This window comes from Triticum aestivum, chromosome 5D (genome assembly GCF_018294505.1).
Source record: "Triticum aestivum cultivar Chinese Spring chromosome 5D, IWGSC CS RefSeq v2.1, whole genome shotgun sequence".
NCBI lineage: Eukaryota > Viridiplantae > Streptophyta > Magnoliopsida > Poales > Poaceae > Triticum > Triticum aestivum.
In genome coordinates, this window is record NC_057808.1 from 48,035,078 (window position 1) to 48,054,542 (window position 19,465).

Genomic DNA, 19,465 nt, shown 5'->3' on the forward strand with positions numbered 1-19,465 from the left:
TTGTTGTTGCATGTGCTTTCGTCCAATCAACCAGCTTCATCGGGAGACGAAAAGGAATGCAGCATCGAGTCTAGTAGAGACACATCACATCGTATGTACAAAGATCGTGTGCAAAGCAATTTTGTTGCCTGAATCATCCAATGAGCACACTGAGTCGTTTTGGTTCATGACCATATCTGAAATTATAAGTGTCAAGTACTACTGAAACTAGTTGGGCGATGGTTTCAGGTCAGAAGTATGGGACCAAGGCGCTCTGGATACATTAATGGAGCTTAAACTATTGATCCAGATGTGTCCCAGCAAGTTTGTAAACGGCGACATTGCAGGTGGAACAGCCTGCAGAGAACCGCAGAACTACGTGAGGTGGGGTGGAATTCACGCCACAGAAGCCGCAAACAATGTCACATCATCTACGGTGATGAGTGGCTTGTACTTATATCGGCCTTAATCTTTCAACAAAACTTTGTCAGATATAGTCTGGTAGGCTGATCACAGCACAAGTTTAGTCAGAGAGTGTTGCTGACTAACACCAAATTATGCATTCTGTCAGTTAACAGCTGTGTAGAATGATACAGAAAACAATAGCCTTAAAGTGTGTCCTGCTACATACTTGTTTCTCTTACAAAGTTATAACTAGCACTGCATGTTGTACACTTGTTAGATTAAATGGATGGTACTGAAAGGATCATTAAAAAAAATTCTACTATCTACTGTAACTGTCAACTGCAAGTTTCTGATCCACAAGAACCATCATGAAGACATGAACAATCACAGCCAGAAAAACTACAGCACAAGAATCATTTCCAGGATGATATCATTAACCAAACATAACGTCCAAGCACAGAACTTAATTAAGAAGATCTGAGAAATGGAGATAAAGTAGGATCACATCCATTGCAAAGTTCGAACTAGCTAGCAGACGGACACATAATTCAGAATCACGGCACATGTTGCCACTTGACCTTCAGCTAATCCGTATCAACCACCCAACCATAGCATAGAATCACATTAAACAGAGGCTAAAGCCAAAACTGATTAATTATGGTAGAAAGAAAGCATTCGGTTTGCCTGAATCAGAGATGCTCATCGTACAAAAAAGGGAGAGATTTCAGTTTGCTTGAACCAAGAAAATGATGGATGCATGCTCATAGATCAAGTGCATGCCTCCGTCTCTGCACCTACGTACGTGACTAAAGGCCCTCTAGAACCGGGACAAATGGCCCTTTTTCTACTAGTGGCAGGAGAAGATGGAGGCAGTGGTGGATGTAGCAACTATGACAAATAATGAGGTGGTCAATGATTTTGATAACGAGAAGGGGCCTACAATGGCAAATGATGATGATGATGATGATGTCGATGATAATGACGACGACGACGTTGATGGTCTAAATAACCTCAATTATCTAAATTGCAGCTCAGATACAGGACCTGATGGCGAAATTACTAACTGGCACTTAGTCCAGTCACGTGGGGACCTGTTCATGATGAAGCCACGCACGCATATCCTTCCAGACTACTTATTGTCCATTCAACGGGTAGATGTTTTCATGGCTGATTTTGACGCACGCAAATGGGTGCCACTGGCAAATGGGCTCGGCGGCGGCCGAGCCGAGCACTCTTCATCTGCTATGACTTTTCGAAATTTGTTTCTGCACCTTGCAGAGATGTCAAGGAGGATGCCATTTATTTTATCGAGTCGGGCGAGGTTTTCAATATGAAGACTCGGGATGCTAACCCGTCAAGATTCCGCGAGTCTTGCTATTACGGACAACATGCAATGTGGCTCTTTCCTCCCGAGTTGGTGCTTTAACAAAATGTATGAACCGTGGGTCTATTTTTTTATTTTATTTTTGTAATTATAGGTTAAATAGATATGGGCAGTTTGTTTGTAGGAGTAAGTATGGAACCTATCTTTAGCTTTTTTTCGAGAGTACTTCAATGACGTACCATATTTTTATAGAAGGCAGAAGTTTTAGCTCTTTTTTAAGGTTGGACAATATTTGGTTTAGTAGCCAATCATAGTTTGCTTGATTTTCATACAGTTGTGCACACGATTTGTGGACTATATCGAACCTCTTCATTAATTTTGCTTAGCTCCTTCATTCGCAAAAAGAGAGAAAAATGCTTAGCTCCTTGACCACACCGTTGGATACGTTCTCAGTTTGTGCATCAATGATAAAGGTGTGTACTACCAACTCAATCCAGACATGTCTAGATTCATGCCGAATTGTCTTTTTTGTGAGGACAGTATTTTTATTTCTTTTGTTTGATAGTGAAATGAACTGATTACGAAAAGAAACGTCACCGTTGAATTTGATCTGCAAGACTACTTCGACACGGTGGCAACCGTCGGTGAGTAAGTCCCAGCGATGGCTATGAGGGGCAACTAGGCGGTGCCATTGTCTGGCACGAGACCGCCTGGCGCCCCCACGAGGAACCCGTTTCCAAGTAGCAGTTGCTCCTCAAGGAGTCGCGCGAGGAGGCCGCACACGAGGACGAGGAGGAGCCTGGCGCCCTGGCCTTGCTCTTTCCGGTGTCCCTCGTGTGGTCCGGCTAAACTAGCTGATTCCCGCACTCTGAATTGCGTGACCTCCATGCGCGCACCATCCACTCATCTCGAGCAACAGCCTCCGATGGAGGCGACCCACGATCGGGTAATTCTCTCCGGCCAAAAGTGGCGCCAACCTCGAGGATTGAAGCAAATGAGTACAACCTCAGCAGCCTATAGGGGTGTGTGAGTGTGTGCGCGCGCGCTTCTGTGTGGAACTTGAGAAAACATTGGAGCTATACAATGACAACAAGTGCTCAAGCAGATCAATTCGTCTGACAGTCACCGTTGACGGTGTCCCTCTTGACCTTCAGGTCGGCATGTCGATAACGACCCTATCACGGTTTGTACACTAGTGTATACTGCAAAATACCACATTTTTAGCAATATACTTTCTTTTTTAGGAATCATTACTGTAAATGGAACATGTATCATGAGTTGAATTTTGTTTCGCTCAGAGATTGCTTTCACCATCACTGTCTAGCTTTACTTCTCTTTTTGCGAAATCATTGTCTGGCTTTACCACCAACAGAATTTACAGGCAAGGTTTGCGTGTTGCTAGAGCTAAGGATACACATAGTAGATCATGAGTTGAATCTAGTTTCACTCAGAGCTTTCGGGTACTCTTTGTTACCTGACTGTACCCAAACAGAATTTATTCACTGTCTCCATATTCTGTCAACTGTGCCTGTGAAACCAGGAATCATTAACGCATCTATTTTGGAACTGCTGCCTAGCCAGGGAGGTACGGAGCGCAGCGGCAGAATGGAAGGGATGCCGGTTGCTGGAGCTATCAGCGCAAGAGCAAAGTTCCACCGCAAACGCAGTCAGAGAAATCCTATCAAGAGCAACCGCAAGAGAAAGAAAAGGGGTTAAGACCATGATCATGATGATCACATGGGAAATCTGGTGTGAGCGCAACAACTATATTTTCAGGCAGAAGCAAGCAAAGGCATCAGATATAACCCAAGCGGTTCGACGAAGCACGGAACAATGGCGCTTGGCAGGAGCGAAAGCCATAGAGTCCCCGTTTGGGGATTTTGATGCGAGATGGTTGCCTTTGTTTTACTCAGGCCGGCGGCCTGTCACCCATTCTCTTTGTTTTGTTTTCTTGGTTCAAGTCAGCTTGAATCCCCATTGATCACTTGGTCAACAACTCTGTTTTACCATATGCTCCCTACCTAAATCAAATGAAGCCAGCAATGCTGGATCTTTAAAAAAAATTGATATATAAAGTCCGAGCCAAACTTTCTTCACACAAATTGACCGAGAATTCACATCAGTTTCCAGATATGCAGCAATATATATCCAGTTTTATTCAGAGTGTAAATAGTACAGGAAACAATATTACTGTGTAGGAGTATAAGGTGATGCATGGCAATAGAATAACTCGCATAGACACGTCGGAGGCATGCGTGCATGCATGCATATAGTATATACATATATATCGATCGATCCTTGCATTATTTTTGGGGGACGGGGTCTCGGCGCGGGCGGGTGCATCTTACTTCTTACTTAGGGTTGGCCACCAGCCGGTGGGTAGCAGCGGTACTTAGGGAGGCACCGACGGCCGGTGTAGGGTTTACCAGCACCACCCGTCGACGGGACAGCAGGGCGGTTAGGGTCGAAAGCACCAGAGCCTGGACGGGAAACCATGGACGTATGTCATTCAGCAGGACATCATATTACTAGCTAATCAATTGGAAATATGACAACGAAATGAAGGAACACATTTTGAAGGGAATTAAACACAGTCGAGTGTCGACTGACCTGCAGTGGCGTCGCCGGCGGCGGCTCCAAGGCAGACGGAGCTGTTCATGATGACCGCCGCGACGACGAAGAAGAGAGCGATCTGCATGAGCACCGTGGGACGGCGGCCGGCAGACGCCATGGTGATGATTCGAGGCTGCTAGCTGATGATTCGAGCGAGGCTTTGAGAGCTGGGCAGCTAGCTGTGTACGTCCGGTGTGATGCTTGCTGGTCGAAGAAGGCCCGTGCGTACGTATTTATAGGCCGTCCGTCTGGCCGAGAGAGAGAGAGAGAGAGAGAGAGAGCAGCATATCTAATATCTTGGTACCACCAAATTTCTACGGTTAGTCAAGGCTGGTGAGTGCACGACGACCGACGAGAGAGACCTCACTCGATCGACGACCCGACGCATGCGGCGACGACCGACGATTAGTCCCTAGGGCCGCGCAGGAAGAGAAGATTCTCCTTCACAATTTTTCTCCGGTTAGTCAACAAGCTAGGCTGCCGGCGACGTCCCTCGATCGCTAGTGTTTCCATCCCCGGGTGGCTCTTGTCTGTTCTCCCTCTGCTTCCTTATCTGTACACTACACGTCAAATTGGAGCTCCAAGCATCCAAAAGAAAAAGGCTTCTTCGTTCTTCTACGTGTGCTTAAACTATTAGACTGACGTCTGACGGCCATCAGTGAGTAGATGCCCCATTATTTTATTTTATTTTAGAAAAGGAGGAGGACCCCGGCCTTTGCATCTGGGCGATGCATGCGGCCACTTTATTAATTATTCTCACAAGACCTTACAAAGTCATACAATAATAAGACTAAAGCCACCGTCTAAGCAACAATTGTCGCTATACCTATCCAATTGATGAAGGGGCGCTGATAGCCTGGGCCTAATACCAAACAGACATCGCAGCCAGACCTAACATCTAAGACCTGAGGTCCCAACCAGGACGCCTATCGGGTATGGGCACCCACCAGTTTGGCGCGCTCCTCAACCAGGACGCCTGCCGGGTATGAGGCCGCCACAACCACTTGCCACCAATCCATCTTCAGAGCTGTACTGCTGCATCAACCTTGTTCGGTCTAGCTGCCGACGACGCCACCACGACGCCAGATAGTGTCGACCTCCTGCGCGTGTCCATCACCACACATCTGACACCAAGCCTCCGCTGCTCCATGCCGCCAAGAGCCGCCGCCATGAATATGTAGAAAGAAACACCGTTCCATCGAAGAAGCCATCCGCTGGTCCTTCGAGCCCGAGTGCATTTCCAAGAATGCCGCCCCCAAGGGGGTAACGACACATGAATGCCGCCGTCATCCGATCAATTGATCTAGGGTTTCCCCCTGAGGTAATGGGTGGGTATGGGATTTGTACCTCGATGATGCCTTCATGAAGGAAACGATGATAAGGGCATCGTCATCACCGGCTCCAGCCAACGACCGAAAACAAGGTTTTCACCCGAATCCGTCCCAAGGAATCCATCCGACAACCTGTGCACCGTCTCGACCGCCTTCAAAGCCCCGGATCTAGCCACCTAGATCCGGTGACCAACCGCAATAGCAGTGCCACCGTAGGAGTCCTGGCGCACCTGCCACTGCCAGAGTGTGCCTCCAGTGGAGCCTGGGAGGAGGGCTCCCACCCCCACCTCGCCAAACCGCGAGAGCCGCCTACATGGATCCCGCGCGCTTGTCACCGTCTCTGATCCGAACCAATCCGCAAACAGATCGCCGTCACAGATCCGCCTTGGACAAGGACTGCACCACGCCATGCCGCCGCGGGAAGCCCGAGCTTCACCCGCCACCACCATCCAGGGCCGCCGCCCCGGGATCCAGACAAAACATCACCGATGCCACCGGCCTTGTTCCGCCGCCGCCGACCGGCCACTGCGACCTCTGCCGCCATGCCGCCGACGGATCTGGGCGAGGATATCCATCCTCCCCGAGGGCACACGCCGCAGCCTCTTCTCCGCGTACCTCCAGTCGCACGGGAAGCCACAGTGGCCGGGAGCCTACCCCTCGCCGGATGCCGCGCACGTGCCACCCCGCCGCCGGTCGAAAGCCGCCGCCACGAGGAGACCCGCACGCAGCCGCCACACAGCTAGACGTCGACCCATCTGCAGCCGCGCCATCGGGCCCGCCGCCGTCAAGATAGTCGTCGTCGCGCCGCCAGGATCCGCGCGCCCCGGCGCCTCCGCCCGGCCTGGCCGCCCCCGTAGGCCATGGACGCGAGGAGGGGAGAAGGCCCCCGCCGCCAGCCACCGCGGGGAGCTTTGCCCCGGCGGCTCTGGCCAGCGGCGGCGGGGAAGGGGAAGAGGGGGAGGGCGAACGGCAGGAGGTGGCGGCGCCGCCCGTGTCGCCCGCGGGAGGGGCGACGCGGGGGCTAGGTCTTTCCACTAGGTCCAATCTAGTAGCTCAAGGCTTGACGATGTGATGGTTCCCCCATTTTTTTGAGAAAAAAGTAGATATCATTGTCATTGACAGCCGCTATAAACCCAAGATTTACCCGCGTTAACACATCCTCAAATGTTGTTTGACCCACGAACGCTCATCAAATGCAGGATCAGGCTAGAAAAATCGCATGTCGCAGTGTGGCTCGACGTATGCCGAGTGTAAAAATACGGATACTCGCTTTAATCTAAGCCGGTCTTATAGGTAAGCCGAGTGCCTGTGAAGTGGATCTCGGCTTATGATCTAAGCCGGTCTAATATAAGCAGAGTGGCACAAGCCGGGTGCAGCACTCGGCTTACAGTGTCAAGGTTTAAATGGTCTTCGCCAAGTAAGTTTCATATTCGTCTTTATTTAATTTTCCTGTAGTGAACCGAGGGGAGAGGATGCCACAGTTGTCGTGACGTCTGATCCACACGCTTGCAGGCATCTAATGGGTGATGCGAGTAAGTATGTTAGCAACCTACCTGGCGAAGGCACTCCGCAGCTAGAAGGATGCAACGCCAGACCAACAGGTCGAGATGTGAGAGGCCCAACCATGAGTTCAGTGGGCCGCAGTGGATCTCCTACACGTTTGGGGCCAATGAAGAGTAAGCAGCATAGTGATATAAGCGTGTGAGGGGACGGTATGTGTGGTTCTATCCTAGGTTGGATCAGCACGACTGGCGGCCTGCAACCTTTATCCTCTTTCTCCCTTGCGGTCTACATGGGATTGACATGGCAACTTGATGGGCCTTGCACTCCCTATCGCACTGTCGGAGCAACATGTCCGGAAGCAACATCCCCACTAAAAAGGCCACGACATCCCTCATCATGCTAGTTTTTTTCTAACACAGTACAGACGCGGACGCTCATACATACGCACATAAGCTCACCCCTAAGAATGCACGCACGCACACCCTGCTCTTATGAGCACCTTCGAGAGACTGAGCCGGCACATCATCTTGAGATTGACTGTTAGACTAATATGTCACGTATCACGACATATCTCATAATCCCTTCAATTGAGGAGAATCGTTATTATTGTGATCTCTCATTTATGGTTAGAATTGTAATATTTGTTTATACATTAACACGCAATGGAAAAGCCTAAGTGTGGCAAATTCCCATAATCCCTTTCATGGTATCAGAGCCTAGTGATCCTCACGCTTCCGCACCCATCTCCCAACACTGCCGGTCCCCTTTTTTTCTTAATCGCTTTCATTAACAAAGTCGCCACAGACATCTTCGTAGTCGACAGGAACGTCTGCGCCCGCTAAACGCGCATCGCCAAAAGGCCTAAAATAAATCCAGAGAAATGCCAGCACCAGGAACGCACATCTGGTGGACCGGGAATACCACTGTCCTCCTAACCATCGCGGTTTGATTCATCTTCGCCGTGCTAGTTGGTTGGACCATTTGAAATGAGAGAAATGCTCGTGTGTTCCGACACAAATCAACACTAGCACCGATTATCTCCGGCATCATCAAAAGGGAAGGTTGACTTTGGTTATTGTGGGTGCAAAAAAATAGGGGTACTAACATAATACCGGTAGAGCACTAGTAGAAAAAGGGTCATCTGTCCCGGTTGGTAAGGGCCTTTTGTCCCGGTTGTTGAACCGGGACTAAAGAGTCGTTACTAATGCCCTAGCCCTTTAGTCCCGGTTCTTACACGAACAGGGACAGACGGGCCTCCACGTGGACGCTGCGGCCAGCCCAGGCAGGAGGGCCTTTGGTCCCGGTTGGTGACACCAACCGGGACCAAAAGGCATCCACGCGTCAGCATTTCAGTGGCTGGGGTTTTTTTTTAAAGGGGGAGAGTTTAGGGGGTAATTTAGGGTGTGTAAGCTAGCTAACAGAGAGAACTGTCCTCTCTTATTTCCGTGCTTGATTTACCAACGCTACTACTATGCCTAAACATGGCTTAGATTAAAGTGAAGGCAACATGTGGTGCATCTCGAAAGTAATATTAATCCTAACTTGATGAAGTTTGGATTAGTACTACTTTCGACATGCACCACATGCTTGTTTCCTTCACTTCATTCCAATCCATGTTCATTTCACCAACTGATATATAATAACTCTTCATGCCCGCATCATGCATCATCATAATAACAAGTCCTACTAATCATCATCATACAACTTTTACTCGTTATTAATAACAAGTCATACGATCATCATCCTTATAGTCATCGAACCAACCCTACTTAATTGTTCTTAGCACATGATCATCAGTATTAGGTAGGACCTAAATACCCTCTTTAAGGTAAAATAGCATAAAACAATATAGACCCCGACTCTCCATTATGGAGAATGGAGATCATCCTATCTCCAATTTTTGCGCTCCGCTTCCTTTTGCTTCCAAGAACCTCCTTGCGACTGTCCATACATTTTTTCCATTCTTTGATTTTCATGTCTCCACTTCTTTTAGAAATCCGGTATGGACAGTTGAGATTCGTAGGATGACCTGGTTGTATGTTCAAAACATCAAGGCTACCATTCTGATACATCAAATGAGGCACACAATCCTCTGGGATTATCTGTTGAAAAACATAGTAATAACTTCATAGTTAGCAATGATGTACTAGTTTTAGAAGTATGCAAAAGATGCACGGATGTCGTAATAGTAAGAAATCTTACCAGGGTATCTCCATAGTAGTTACCGTAGTTCAACACGTGCACTAGTGGCACGTATTGACCATAATGTGGAGGAGTTTTACAATAGATATTGTAATTCTCAAGATCAGTACAAAATCCGACCAGATGAGTTTTCTCCTTATAAGTTAACTCAGAGCCATCGGTGTAGTAGGTTCTGTCTACCATGTTCCGCACATTGTTTGAACAATCAAAATAAGCTGTCAATGAAAATAAGCTGTCAACTATTTTGAAATGAACAATATAAATTAGCTAATAACTATGTTTGAGAAACTCACATAGCGGTAGAATTGGAGGCGTATCAACAAGGACCCAAATGTCCATATTGTCTTGCTCGATGTCAGGATCACCAAGATCCATGGTGACAAGCATACCCTCATCAAAACCATACATCTTGCAAAATGCTTCCCAATTTTTGCAACCAAAATGGGTTACGCTCTCAGAATTATACAGATTTACTTCAAAATCTATATCATGATGGGTCCTTAGGTGAATTTTCTTTGTTTCCATACTTTCATGGTCTTCAAAACCCATCCTCTCCAAGACGTAGCGTCTTGCATGGCATGGGATAAGCTAGTCGAATTGTAAAAGATGAAAAGTACACGTTGAAATAGTTGAAGTCGTGCTTAATTACGAAAAAATAACACTTGTCGTCGTTGCGTACCGTTTCAACATCGAAGGTCTCCTCCAGCTTAATACTGAAGCGCCGATCTTCGTCCAGGTGAGGCCTGTCGCACAGACCTCGGTCGTCGTGGCACCAGTCGCACTCCCCCGGGAGACTTTCGTCGTCCGAGTACGACATTTCCTATGTTCATAATTCAAATATTAAACGTCTACAATTAAATATATGTACTAAAAAACCTAAGTTAGATCATTATTATTCATCACGGGTTGACTATCGGTTTGTCGAGTCTTTTCTTGAAAACTCTCAGCTCACGTGGTGTATACATTCAACCGTTGGTGATGGTCGCTCCTCCTTTCATCCCCGAGTGCATTACACCAAAATGTCTAGCACACGGGAATGAAGGAGAAGCGACCCCCACGACAACAGTCGGGATTCTTCGTCCTCTCATATATATATGGTGGAACTCTCCCTCACTGATTCCTCTCAGACATTTGCGACCGTCGGGGATGGTAGCTCCTTCCTTTCGTTCCCGAGTGCATTACACCAAATTGTCTAGCACACGGGAACGAAGGAGAAGCTACCCCCACGACAACAGTCGAGATTCTTCGTCCTCTCATATATGGTGGAGACTCAATAGACTTAAAGTCAACCCGAAATATCGTTTAATTATCTTTCTAAAACCGGTTCGTGGCTGGTCTCACCTCGAGGTCGGAGGGGGTCGGTGACGGGGACGACGGCGGGGATGATGGAGGGGGGCTCCTAGATTTCTGCGAAAACAAAAACCCTATAAGCTATCAACTAATCATATGCATACGCCTTGCATAGTACTCTCCAATTTTAGCATTCAAAGTAGGAGTAGTTTTCCAATTTGAGCATTCAATAAGCAAAATCAATCACAAAATAAAGTAGTATTCAAATTAGGATGCATTCAATTATAAGCAAAACTACATCATCTCCATGCGTCCGTACATCGTCGAATATTATCACTAATACACCTCGAATACTATCATACATATAGCATCGCTAGTACAGCTAGAACCGTAGCGCCCGACGGGTATCGGCGCCGGGCGGTGGATACCCAAAGAGAAGGAACCATCATAGGATCGTAGCTCCAGTGAGATCCCTGAAGAACCTGCCAGGTATTGTCGAACCTGCACTCCAACGCAACCATGTAGCGACGGACGTGCTCGTCCTCCTCGCTGACACGGTGACGTATCACCTCCACGGTGTCCGGAAGCCTCGGCACCATCACTGGCCCACGCGACCGCCACCAAACAAGGATCGGGTCAATGACGGGCTGGCTCCTCACCAACCTACGCCCCCCGGAAGGTAGCACCTCCCAAAACCAGCCCGGCGGAGCCCAGTCCCGGACATGGCCCCTCTGATCAAGCCGGCCTCCTCCGCCGAGTCGACGACGAGGATGCGGGATTGGCATCGTCGACGTCGATGCGGGAATAATTACTTTAACTAAAAAATAAAATAGTTCTATTAATTTTCTTGCTAAAAATAAACTACTTCTATAGTAAAATAAACTAGTTTTATTAAATCAACTAGTTCAACTACTAAGCACTTACTATAAATAGAATAAAGTAGTACTTACTAAAAATAAACTAGTTTAACTAGTTCTATTATTTTTCTAACTAATTCTATTAAACACTTTCTCTTCTTATTCTATGAACAAAATTACAACAGAAAAAATCATAAAATTCTATGAACAAGATAAAAAATTCTATGAACAAAATTACAACAGAAAAAATTATAAAAATTCTATGAAAAAATGACACTTTCTTTGCATATATATGAACACACAAACATTTGCATATTCAACAGTAATATCACAAAAAAAATCTATGAACAGAAAAAAAATTCTAACTTTTGCATATTCATTTATGAACAAATTACAACAACTCAATTAACTACACATCTAAATTAGGAAATTCATATGAGCTCACTAAGGGGGCGGCGATCGACGAGGAGGCAGGGCACGGGGGCGACGGTGAGGGGCGCGGCCACGGGCGACGAGGAGGCAGGGGGCGGCGACGGCGATGGTGAGGGGCGCGGCGATGGGCGACGAGGAGGCAGGGGCGGAGGTGAGGGGCACGACGACGGGCGACGAGGAGGCAGGGGGCGCGCGGCGGCGCGCGACGGCTTCGGAGGCAGGGCTACGACGGCGACGGCGAGGCGCAGAGGGGCAGCCTGGCGGCGTCGTCGGGGCGGGGAAGACGAACTGAATGAAAAAAATTCACAAGTGCTAGTTATATAGACGAAGCATTGGTCCCGGTTCGTGACAGCAACCGGGACGAATGCGACAATCTCGGCGGCGTCGTCGACGGCGACGGTTGCTGTCACGAACCGGGACCAATGCGACCTTTAGTTCCGGTTGGTGCCACCAACCAGGACCAAAGGCCTCTTTTCAGCAGCCCAAAGGGCGGGAAGCAGCGGCCTTTGGTCCCGGTTGGTGGCACCAACCGGGACTAATGGGGGGGCATTGGTACCGGTTAGTGCCACGAACCGGTACCAATGCACACCTTTAGTCTCGGTTGGTGCCACCAACCGGGAGCAAAGGCCTTGTGCTGCTGCGCCCGCGTCGAAAGTTTAGTCCCACCTCGCTAGTTGAGAGGGGCGCGCAGTGGTTTATAAGCCCTACTGCCGCACCCCTCTCGAGCTCCTCTCCATTGCAGGCTTACGGACCTAATTGTCACTGCTATGCCTGATGGGCTTAGCGGGCCTGAATCCTGGCCCATCGATGGGTTTCTAGTCGTATTCAGGTCGTGGTGGCCCAGTAGGTGGCATATTTTTATTTTTTGCTTGTTTTTATGTTTTCTTTTTTGCAATATTTATTTTGTTTTGTTTCTACTTACAACAAAAAACTTATTTATTTTATTTTATTTTGTTTCTAATTACTTATTTATTTTACTTTATGATAATTCTTTTTGCTATTAAAGTTTCTAACAAAAAAAGTTCTTTATGAAAATTCTTTTTGCTTTTAATGATTTTGAACAGAAAATACTTCGATAATTTTAGTTGCATCAATTTTATATAATTTTAGTTTCAATAATACTAGAGGTTTCTTATAATGCTTTGAACAGAAAATACTTTGTTAATTTTAGTTTCATAAATTTTATTAAAGTTTATTTTATTTTGTTTCTACTTATATATTTTAATAAAGTTCATATTATTTTGTTTCTAATTATTTATTTATTTTATTTGTTATTTTTCATGCACCATTTTTCATGCATTTACTGATTATTTTGAGCTATAAGACCCTAAAATTGAAAAGCATTTCAAATGAACTCTGAAAAGGTTGAAAGTTGGCATGGTATCATCATTTCATCCACATAGCATGTGCAAGAAAGTTGAGAGGGTTACGGCAAAAACTGGATGCACTTCGTGTACAAAACGGACAATCTCTTTCAAAGTATCAGAATTTCATACGGAAACTCGTTTGTTACAAAGGGATTTCATTTTTTTAAACTTATTTGAACTCCTGACTTTTCGTGTGTTCAAAATGCACCATTCAAAGCCACATCATCAATTTTCAACCCTTTCTGACTTCATTTGTTATTTTTCATGCAGTGACGGATTGTTTTGAGCTAAATGACCCTGAATTGAAAAGCCCTACAAATGAGCTCTGAAAAGGTTGAAAGTTGGCATGGTATCATCATTTCACCCACATAGCATGTGCTAAAAAGTTGAGAGGGTTACGACAAAAGCTGGATGCACTTCGTGAACAAAATGGACAATCTCTTTCGAAGTATCAGGGTTTCGGACGAAAACTCATCTGTTACAAAGGGATTTTATTTTCTTGACTTATTTGAACTCCAGACTTTTTGTGTGTTCAAAATGAACCATTCAAAGCAGAGACTGATTTTGAATGGTGCATATTCAACACACAAAAAGTCTGTAAAGATCACCAACCCCAACATAAAAAAATGAGCATAGATGCGCCTATAGAGAGAATTCAACCTAAATTCATAATAAATTTCTATGAATTTCAAAGAAATTCACTCTGAATTTAGGTCAAATTTCCTGTATAAGGGCATCTATTTTCACTTTGAGAGGAGCTCAACAAGGCAGAGGGGGACGGGCTTATAAACCGGTATGAGCGCCCTTCGGTTGGCGAGGTGGGACTGAACTCAGACCGCAACGAGGACCAACCCTTTAGTCCCGGTTTGTGGCACAAACCGGGACTAATGGTCAGGGGCCAGGGGCGAGGCGCATTGGTCTCGGTTCGTGCGTGGAACCGGGACCAAAAGGTCCAGACGAACCGGGACCAATGGCCCACGTGGCCCGGCCGGCCCCCTGGGCTCACGAACCAGGACAGTTGCCTTCTTTGGTCCCGGTTCGTGAGCGAACCGGGATTAATGGTATTACGAGGGCCGAACAAATGCCCTATTTTCTACTAGTGGAGCAATGACCCCTTTTGTATTTGGGGTGATGTGTAACAATTTTTGTTATCCTTTTTAATTAATGAATGAGGATGCCTTCATTTTGTTTTTTTTTACTTTGTGCATTGGTATATAGCTGTAAATTCCGAACCAAACGTAATATCGTCTCCACAAAAATTGACCATGAATTCACACGAAATTTCAGACATGCAACAATCCAGATTTATTCGAGTTTAAGTAGGTACAAGTACATCACGAGACGGTATTACCGTGTACATAAGGTGGTGCGTGACAGTAGATTAACTTGTGCTAACCAATTACATATATCGATGGATCCTCGCAAGCATTGTGTCTGGGAGATGGGGTCTGCGCGCGGATGTAATTAGGGCTGGCTACCCGCCGGTGGTTTACATCCATAAACTGTGCGGCACCCACGGCCGGTGTAGGGTTGACCGGCACTGCCCGGCGTCGGAACAGCAGGGACGTTAGGGTCGAGAGCACCGGTGCCTGGACGGGAAACCATGGACGGACGTTATTCAGCAGGTCGAGGTCAGCATGTATAACAAGTTAATCAATTACAAAAATGAGGAAATGAACGGACACCGTCCGACGACTGACCTGAGGTGGCGGCGTCGTGGACGGCGGCTCCAAGACAGACGGAGCTGTTGATGATGACCGCGGCGATGGCGACGAAGAGAGCGATATGCACGAGCGCCGTGGGACGACGGCCGGCAGCACTGTGGGACGCCATGCTGGTGTGTTTCGAGCGAGGCTTCGAAAGCTAGTTGTGCACGTCTGCTATCCTGCTCTGATGCTTGCTGTTCGAAGAAGGCCCGTACGTATTTGTAGACCGTCCGTGTGGTCGAGAGAGAGAGATACCACCAAATTTCTGCGGTTAGTCAAGGCCCGCGTGACTGGTGGCCGTACACGACGACCGACGAAAGAGACATATGCAGTCGATCAATCGACGAGCCAACGCACGCAGCGACGACCGAAGATAAGTCACTACGGCCGCGCAGCAAGACAAGATTCCCTTCTCCATTTTTCTCCGGTCAGTCAACCAGTCCCCACATTGCTTACTTATCTATGTGAAAAAGTATAGGATTGCTGAATATTATGTTGTTTTGATCTAACCCGTGCATTGGGTATATATAGAGGTACAATGGAAGGAGAGAGACTTGGAGTAGAGGACAAGTTAAACCTATCATATCTCTATCTCTTATCTCTATCTTATACGTAAATATACTTCTAACATTCCCCCTCAGTCGTAGCGGGAGTGAAGCAGACGATTGCGACTGAATTTGAAGTCTTGCGCTTTTGTCGTCTTCTTCGCTGCATCATCATCAACTGCGTTTCTGATGGCTGATAGGTCGGCACCTAGGGCGGTGACTGCGTCCCCTTCTGGTGCCTTCCCTGTCTTCTCCTCTATTCCCTCCCGCAGTCACAGCGGGAGTGTCGTGGACGCAAGTGACGAGACGGACGTTGTTGACTGGAGTTGTTGCCGATGAGTTGCTGTAGATGTAGCCATTAATGTCGAGGTAGCCGATCATGGTGATGTAGCCATGGTTGAGGTAGTCGTGGTCGATTGTGTGTTCGTCGTGGATGATGAAGCCGCACAAAGCCGGAGGCGCAAAAATGCGCTATGAAGGAGCTGCAGACGTGGACGATGCACCTTGCGGATGTCAGAGGGTGCCGTCGGCGATGAGTCCACCGGTTTTGCCAAGACCGGAGGAAGCCCATCGAGCACACATCGGTTTTGCCATAACCGTGTGGCTGTGTATGGTCGTCACTGTAGTGACGCCGTGTTGATGCAGTCGTGCCGTCGTGGATGACGCGGTCGATGCCGTCGTCGTGACGCGGTCATTGTCGTCGTCGAGGTCGCGTCTTGCAGAAAAGTCTGTCAGAGGACACTCGTTGTCCATCTTGTGGGCTGGGTTGTAGAGGCGGCGGCGATGGATTGACGAGATTGTTGATGAAGACCACGTTGATGTAGACCTTGGCGTTGATGTGTCGGTGATGATGTTGCAGCGGCATGTCGACGATGATGTGTCGGTGATGATGTTGCAGCGGCATGTCGATGATGATGCGTCGTTTGGAGGCGTCCCTCGTGACGACGAAGTGTCGATGCCGTGTTCTGCCAAAGAAGTATGTTGGCTTGTAGCCTGGCGTAGTCGTACAGCTAGATGAAGTGATCAGGTCGGTGCACATGCATCGGCTGGAGGAGACCACCTACGCGCGTGTGTGTCTCGATCGTAGGCGAGGGCAGGCCTGGAGTAGATGACCCAGCTCCTGCTCGTCGTTCTTGTGTCGATAAAGATGAAGATTGGATCTACGTGGATGAGCAGTATGTCGCCGCTCAGCCCGTCAGCCGAAGTCCCTAATTTGCTTGGAGTCCTGGTGCATCACGCATGCCTCGAGCCTGGAGGCTATGCCTATGATGTGGTGTCAGCTTTATCTTGCATGGAGAAGCGGTGCATGCTGGCCGAACAACGCATGGAGTGAGCTGGATGTGGTCGCTCCATTGCCGGCCCGCCTGGCTGAGGTCACGTTCGTGCTAGCGAGTCGCTGAGGGCCTGTCCTTCATGGAGTCATGGCAGGGGGCGTGAGTGGATGGATGTGGGTCGTCGTCGTAGGATGCGCGGTGGAGTCGACGGAGTGGAAGAAACTGCCCTCCCGTGATCCGCGGCATGCATGCACGGGTTCGTCGCCCATGAAAGGATGCAGTAGGCTCGTGCATGTGTGTCATCATCCCGTATCGACGTACAGGATCCGGCGGTAGTCACATGCTGGAGTCGAAGGGATCGATCTGCAATGCGGCGTCGTGGAGTTGCTTGAGTCGAAGTAGATTTGATCTGCCGCGTCACGGAGTTGCGAGAATCTGGTGCCTTCCCTGTCTTCTCCTCTATTTTGTTGAAATATATTGCCCGCCTCCCTCCATCAGTTCGGATTTTTGGATGAGTTAGCTGGTGCATGAATTCAATATGGTATCAGAGCCAAGAGGTCTTGAGTTCAAGACCCTGCCAACGCAGTATTAAAATAAAAAGATCATGCGCCCTACTCCGATCCCACGTCTAAGGATTAAAATAGCCTAGACGTGAGGGGGAGTGTTGAAATATATTGCCCGCCTTCCTCCAAAAGTCCAAACTGATGGAGGCTGGCGGGCAATATATTTCAACACTCCCCCCACGTCTAGACTATTTTAGTCCTTAGACGTGGGATCGGTGTAGGCCGCATGATCTCTTTATTTTAATACTGCGTTGGCAGGGTCTTGAACTCAAGACCTCTTGGCTAGGATACCATATTGAATTCATGCACCAGTCAACTCATCCAAAAGTCCGAACTGATGGAGGGAGGTAGGCAATATATTTCAACACTGCCCCGCACGTCTAAACTATTTTAGTCCTTAGACGTGGGATCGGTGTAGGCTGCAGGATCTTTTTATTTTAATATTGCGTTGGCAGGGTCTTGAACTCAAAACCTCTTGGCTCTGATACCATGTGAAAAAGTATAGGATTGCTGAATATTATATTGTTTTGATCTGACCCGTGTATGGGGTATATATAGAGGTACAATGGAGGGAGAGAGACTTGGAGTAGAGGACAAGTTAAACCTATCCTATCTCTATTTCGTATCTCTATCTTAAACATAAATATACTTCTAACAATCTACACTACAAGTTAAAATTAGCACAATGGCTATATGTAAGACTATTGAATTTACAATTTGGGTAAGTCAGTTTTGTGAGAGGAGAAAGAAAAGTCTTAGGCTAATGATCTAGTAGAAAATTGACTAACCCAAAACAAAATTCCAGGCGTCTTACGTATGTGTCCTTTTCTTTTTATGAAAACACTAACGTTCACACGTGTGGCAACATTGCAACTCGCCCACACGTCTGGATCACCGTCCAGTTAAGTTTGCACGAATCTTGACACATCGAGGCAGTTTTCGCGTGCCACGTACGACAAGGCCGGTGCGTGGGCGTTGGAGAGGTCGCCCACACGCCCCACAATACACGGTTGCCAGCTGCGCTGTGTGGACGAACTCGTTTCTACCCACACAGCCACCACCTAATCCACGGGCGTGTAGGCGAACTGCTTTTCGCCCACACGACAGTTGTACGTTGTTGGATGGCAACTGTAGTTGCACGTACATGGCAACTAGGAAAACACACATGGCAACTATGATTTGTTTGCTAGACGGCAACTGCAGTTGCGCGTACTTGGCAATCAGATAAACATACATGGCAACTGTGATTAACCACACGTGGCAACTAGGTAAACACACATGGCAACTATTGTTTGACCATATGTGGCAAGTACTTAATCACACACGACCAATATGGTTTGATTAAATGCGGCAACCACCATAAATTAGACATGGCAACTATAGTTAACCAAAACAGAGAGAGTTGCTATGCTTTTACAACCATATTTGCCATCCCGGATAACTACATCTGCCATCCCGGATGGCAACTAAATCGTCATCCTGCGGGTACACTAGTAGAAAAAGGGTCAAATGTGAGACACATTAGTGTCGGTTTGCATTTGAACCGGCACTAATGTGTCCATTAGTGCCGGTTCAAATGGCTAGGCGGGAGGAGATCTTTAGTACCGGTTCGAGGCGAACCTTTAGTACCGGTTCATACCATGAACCGGTACTAAAGAGAATGGGGACCGGCCAGCACCTTTAGTGCCGGTTTGTGGCACGAACCGGTAGTAAAGAGGTTGTGGCATGCTGTTTTTAGTCCCACCTCGCTCCCCTAGCAAGATTTTTACCACCTTAAATATGTTACTTCTCAAACTATCACAAGCACTTGGTCTTCATTGAACTCTATGTGTATAATTTATGGTCGCAATATGAGTCTTCACCGGTTTTCTAAACCGTTGAGGACTCATATTGACAATTCAGATTGTACACAAAAAGATCATTGATAATCAATGTATTTTTTATGATAATCAATGTTTTTAAACTTATTTGAACTCCTGCCTATTTTTGCGTTCAGTATACATTATTCAAAGCGACGCCATCAATTTCCAATACGTTCTGACATCATATGCTGTTTTTCAGTCATTTACCGATT

General features: G+C 47.3%; 2 protein-coding genes across 2 annotated transcripts; both read right to left on the bottom strand.

Moving 5' to 3' along the window:
* Window positions 1-3,841: 3,841 nt before the first annotated feature.
* Window positions 3,842-4,571, bottom strand: LOC101867525 (protein WIR1A-like). The gene is made up of 2 exons (XM_044539160.1): window positions 4,319-4,571; window positions 3,842-4,188 (listed from the first exon to the last, which is right to left on the bottom strand). Exons 1-2 carry the CDS (start codon window positions 4,437-4,439, stop codon window positions 4,064-4,066), a joined length of 246 nt encoding a protein of 81 aa, XP_044395095.1. The 5' UTR covers window positions 4,440-4,571; the 3' UTR covers window positions 3,842-4,063.
* Window positions 4,572-14,524: 9,953 nt separating this feature from the next.
* Window positions 14,525-15,207, bottom strand: LOC123119369 (protein WIR1B). Its single transcript, NM_001405976.1, has 2 exons — window positions 15,004-15,207; window positions 14,525-14,892 (listed from the first exon to the last, which is right to left on the bottom strand). The coding sequence occupies exons 1-2, from the start codon at window positions 15,134-15,136 to the stop codon at window positions 14,768-14,770; spliced, it is 258 nt and encodes an 85-aa protein (NP_001392905.1). The 5' UTR covers window positions 15,137-15,207; the 3' UTR covers window positions 14,525-14,767.
* Window positions 15,208-19,465: the final 4,258 nt, after the last annotated feature.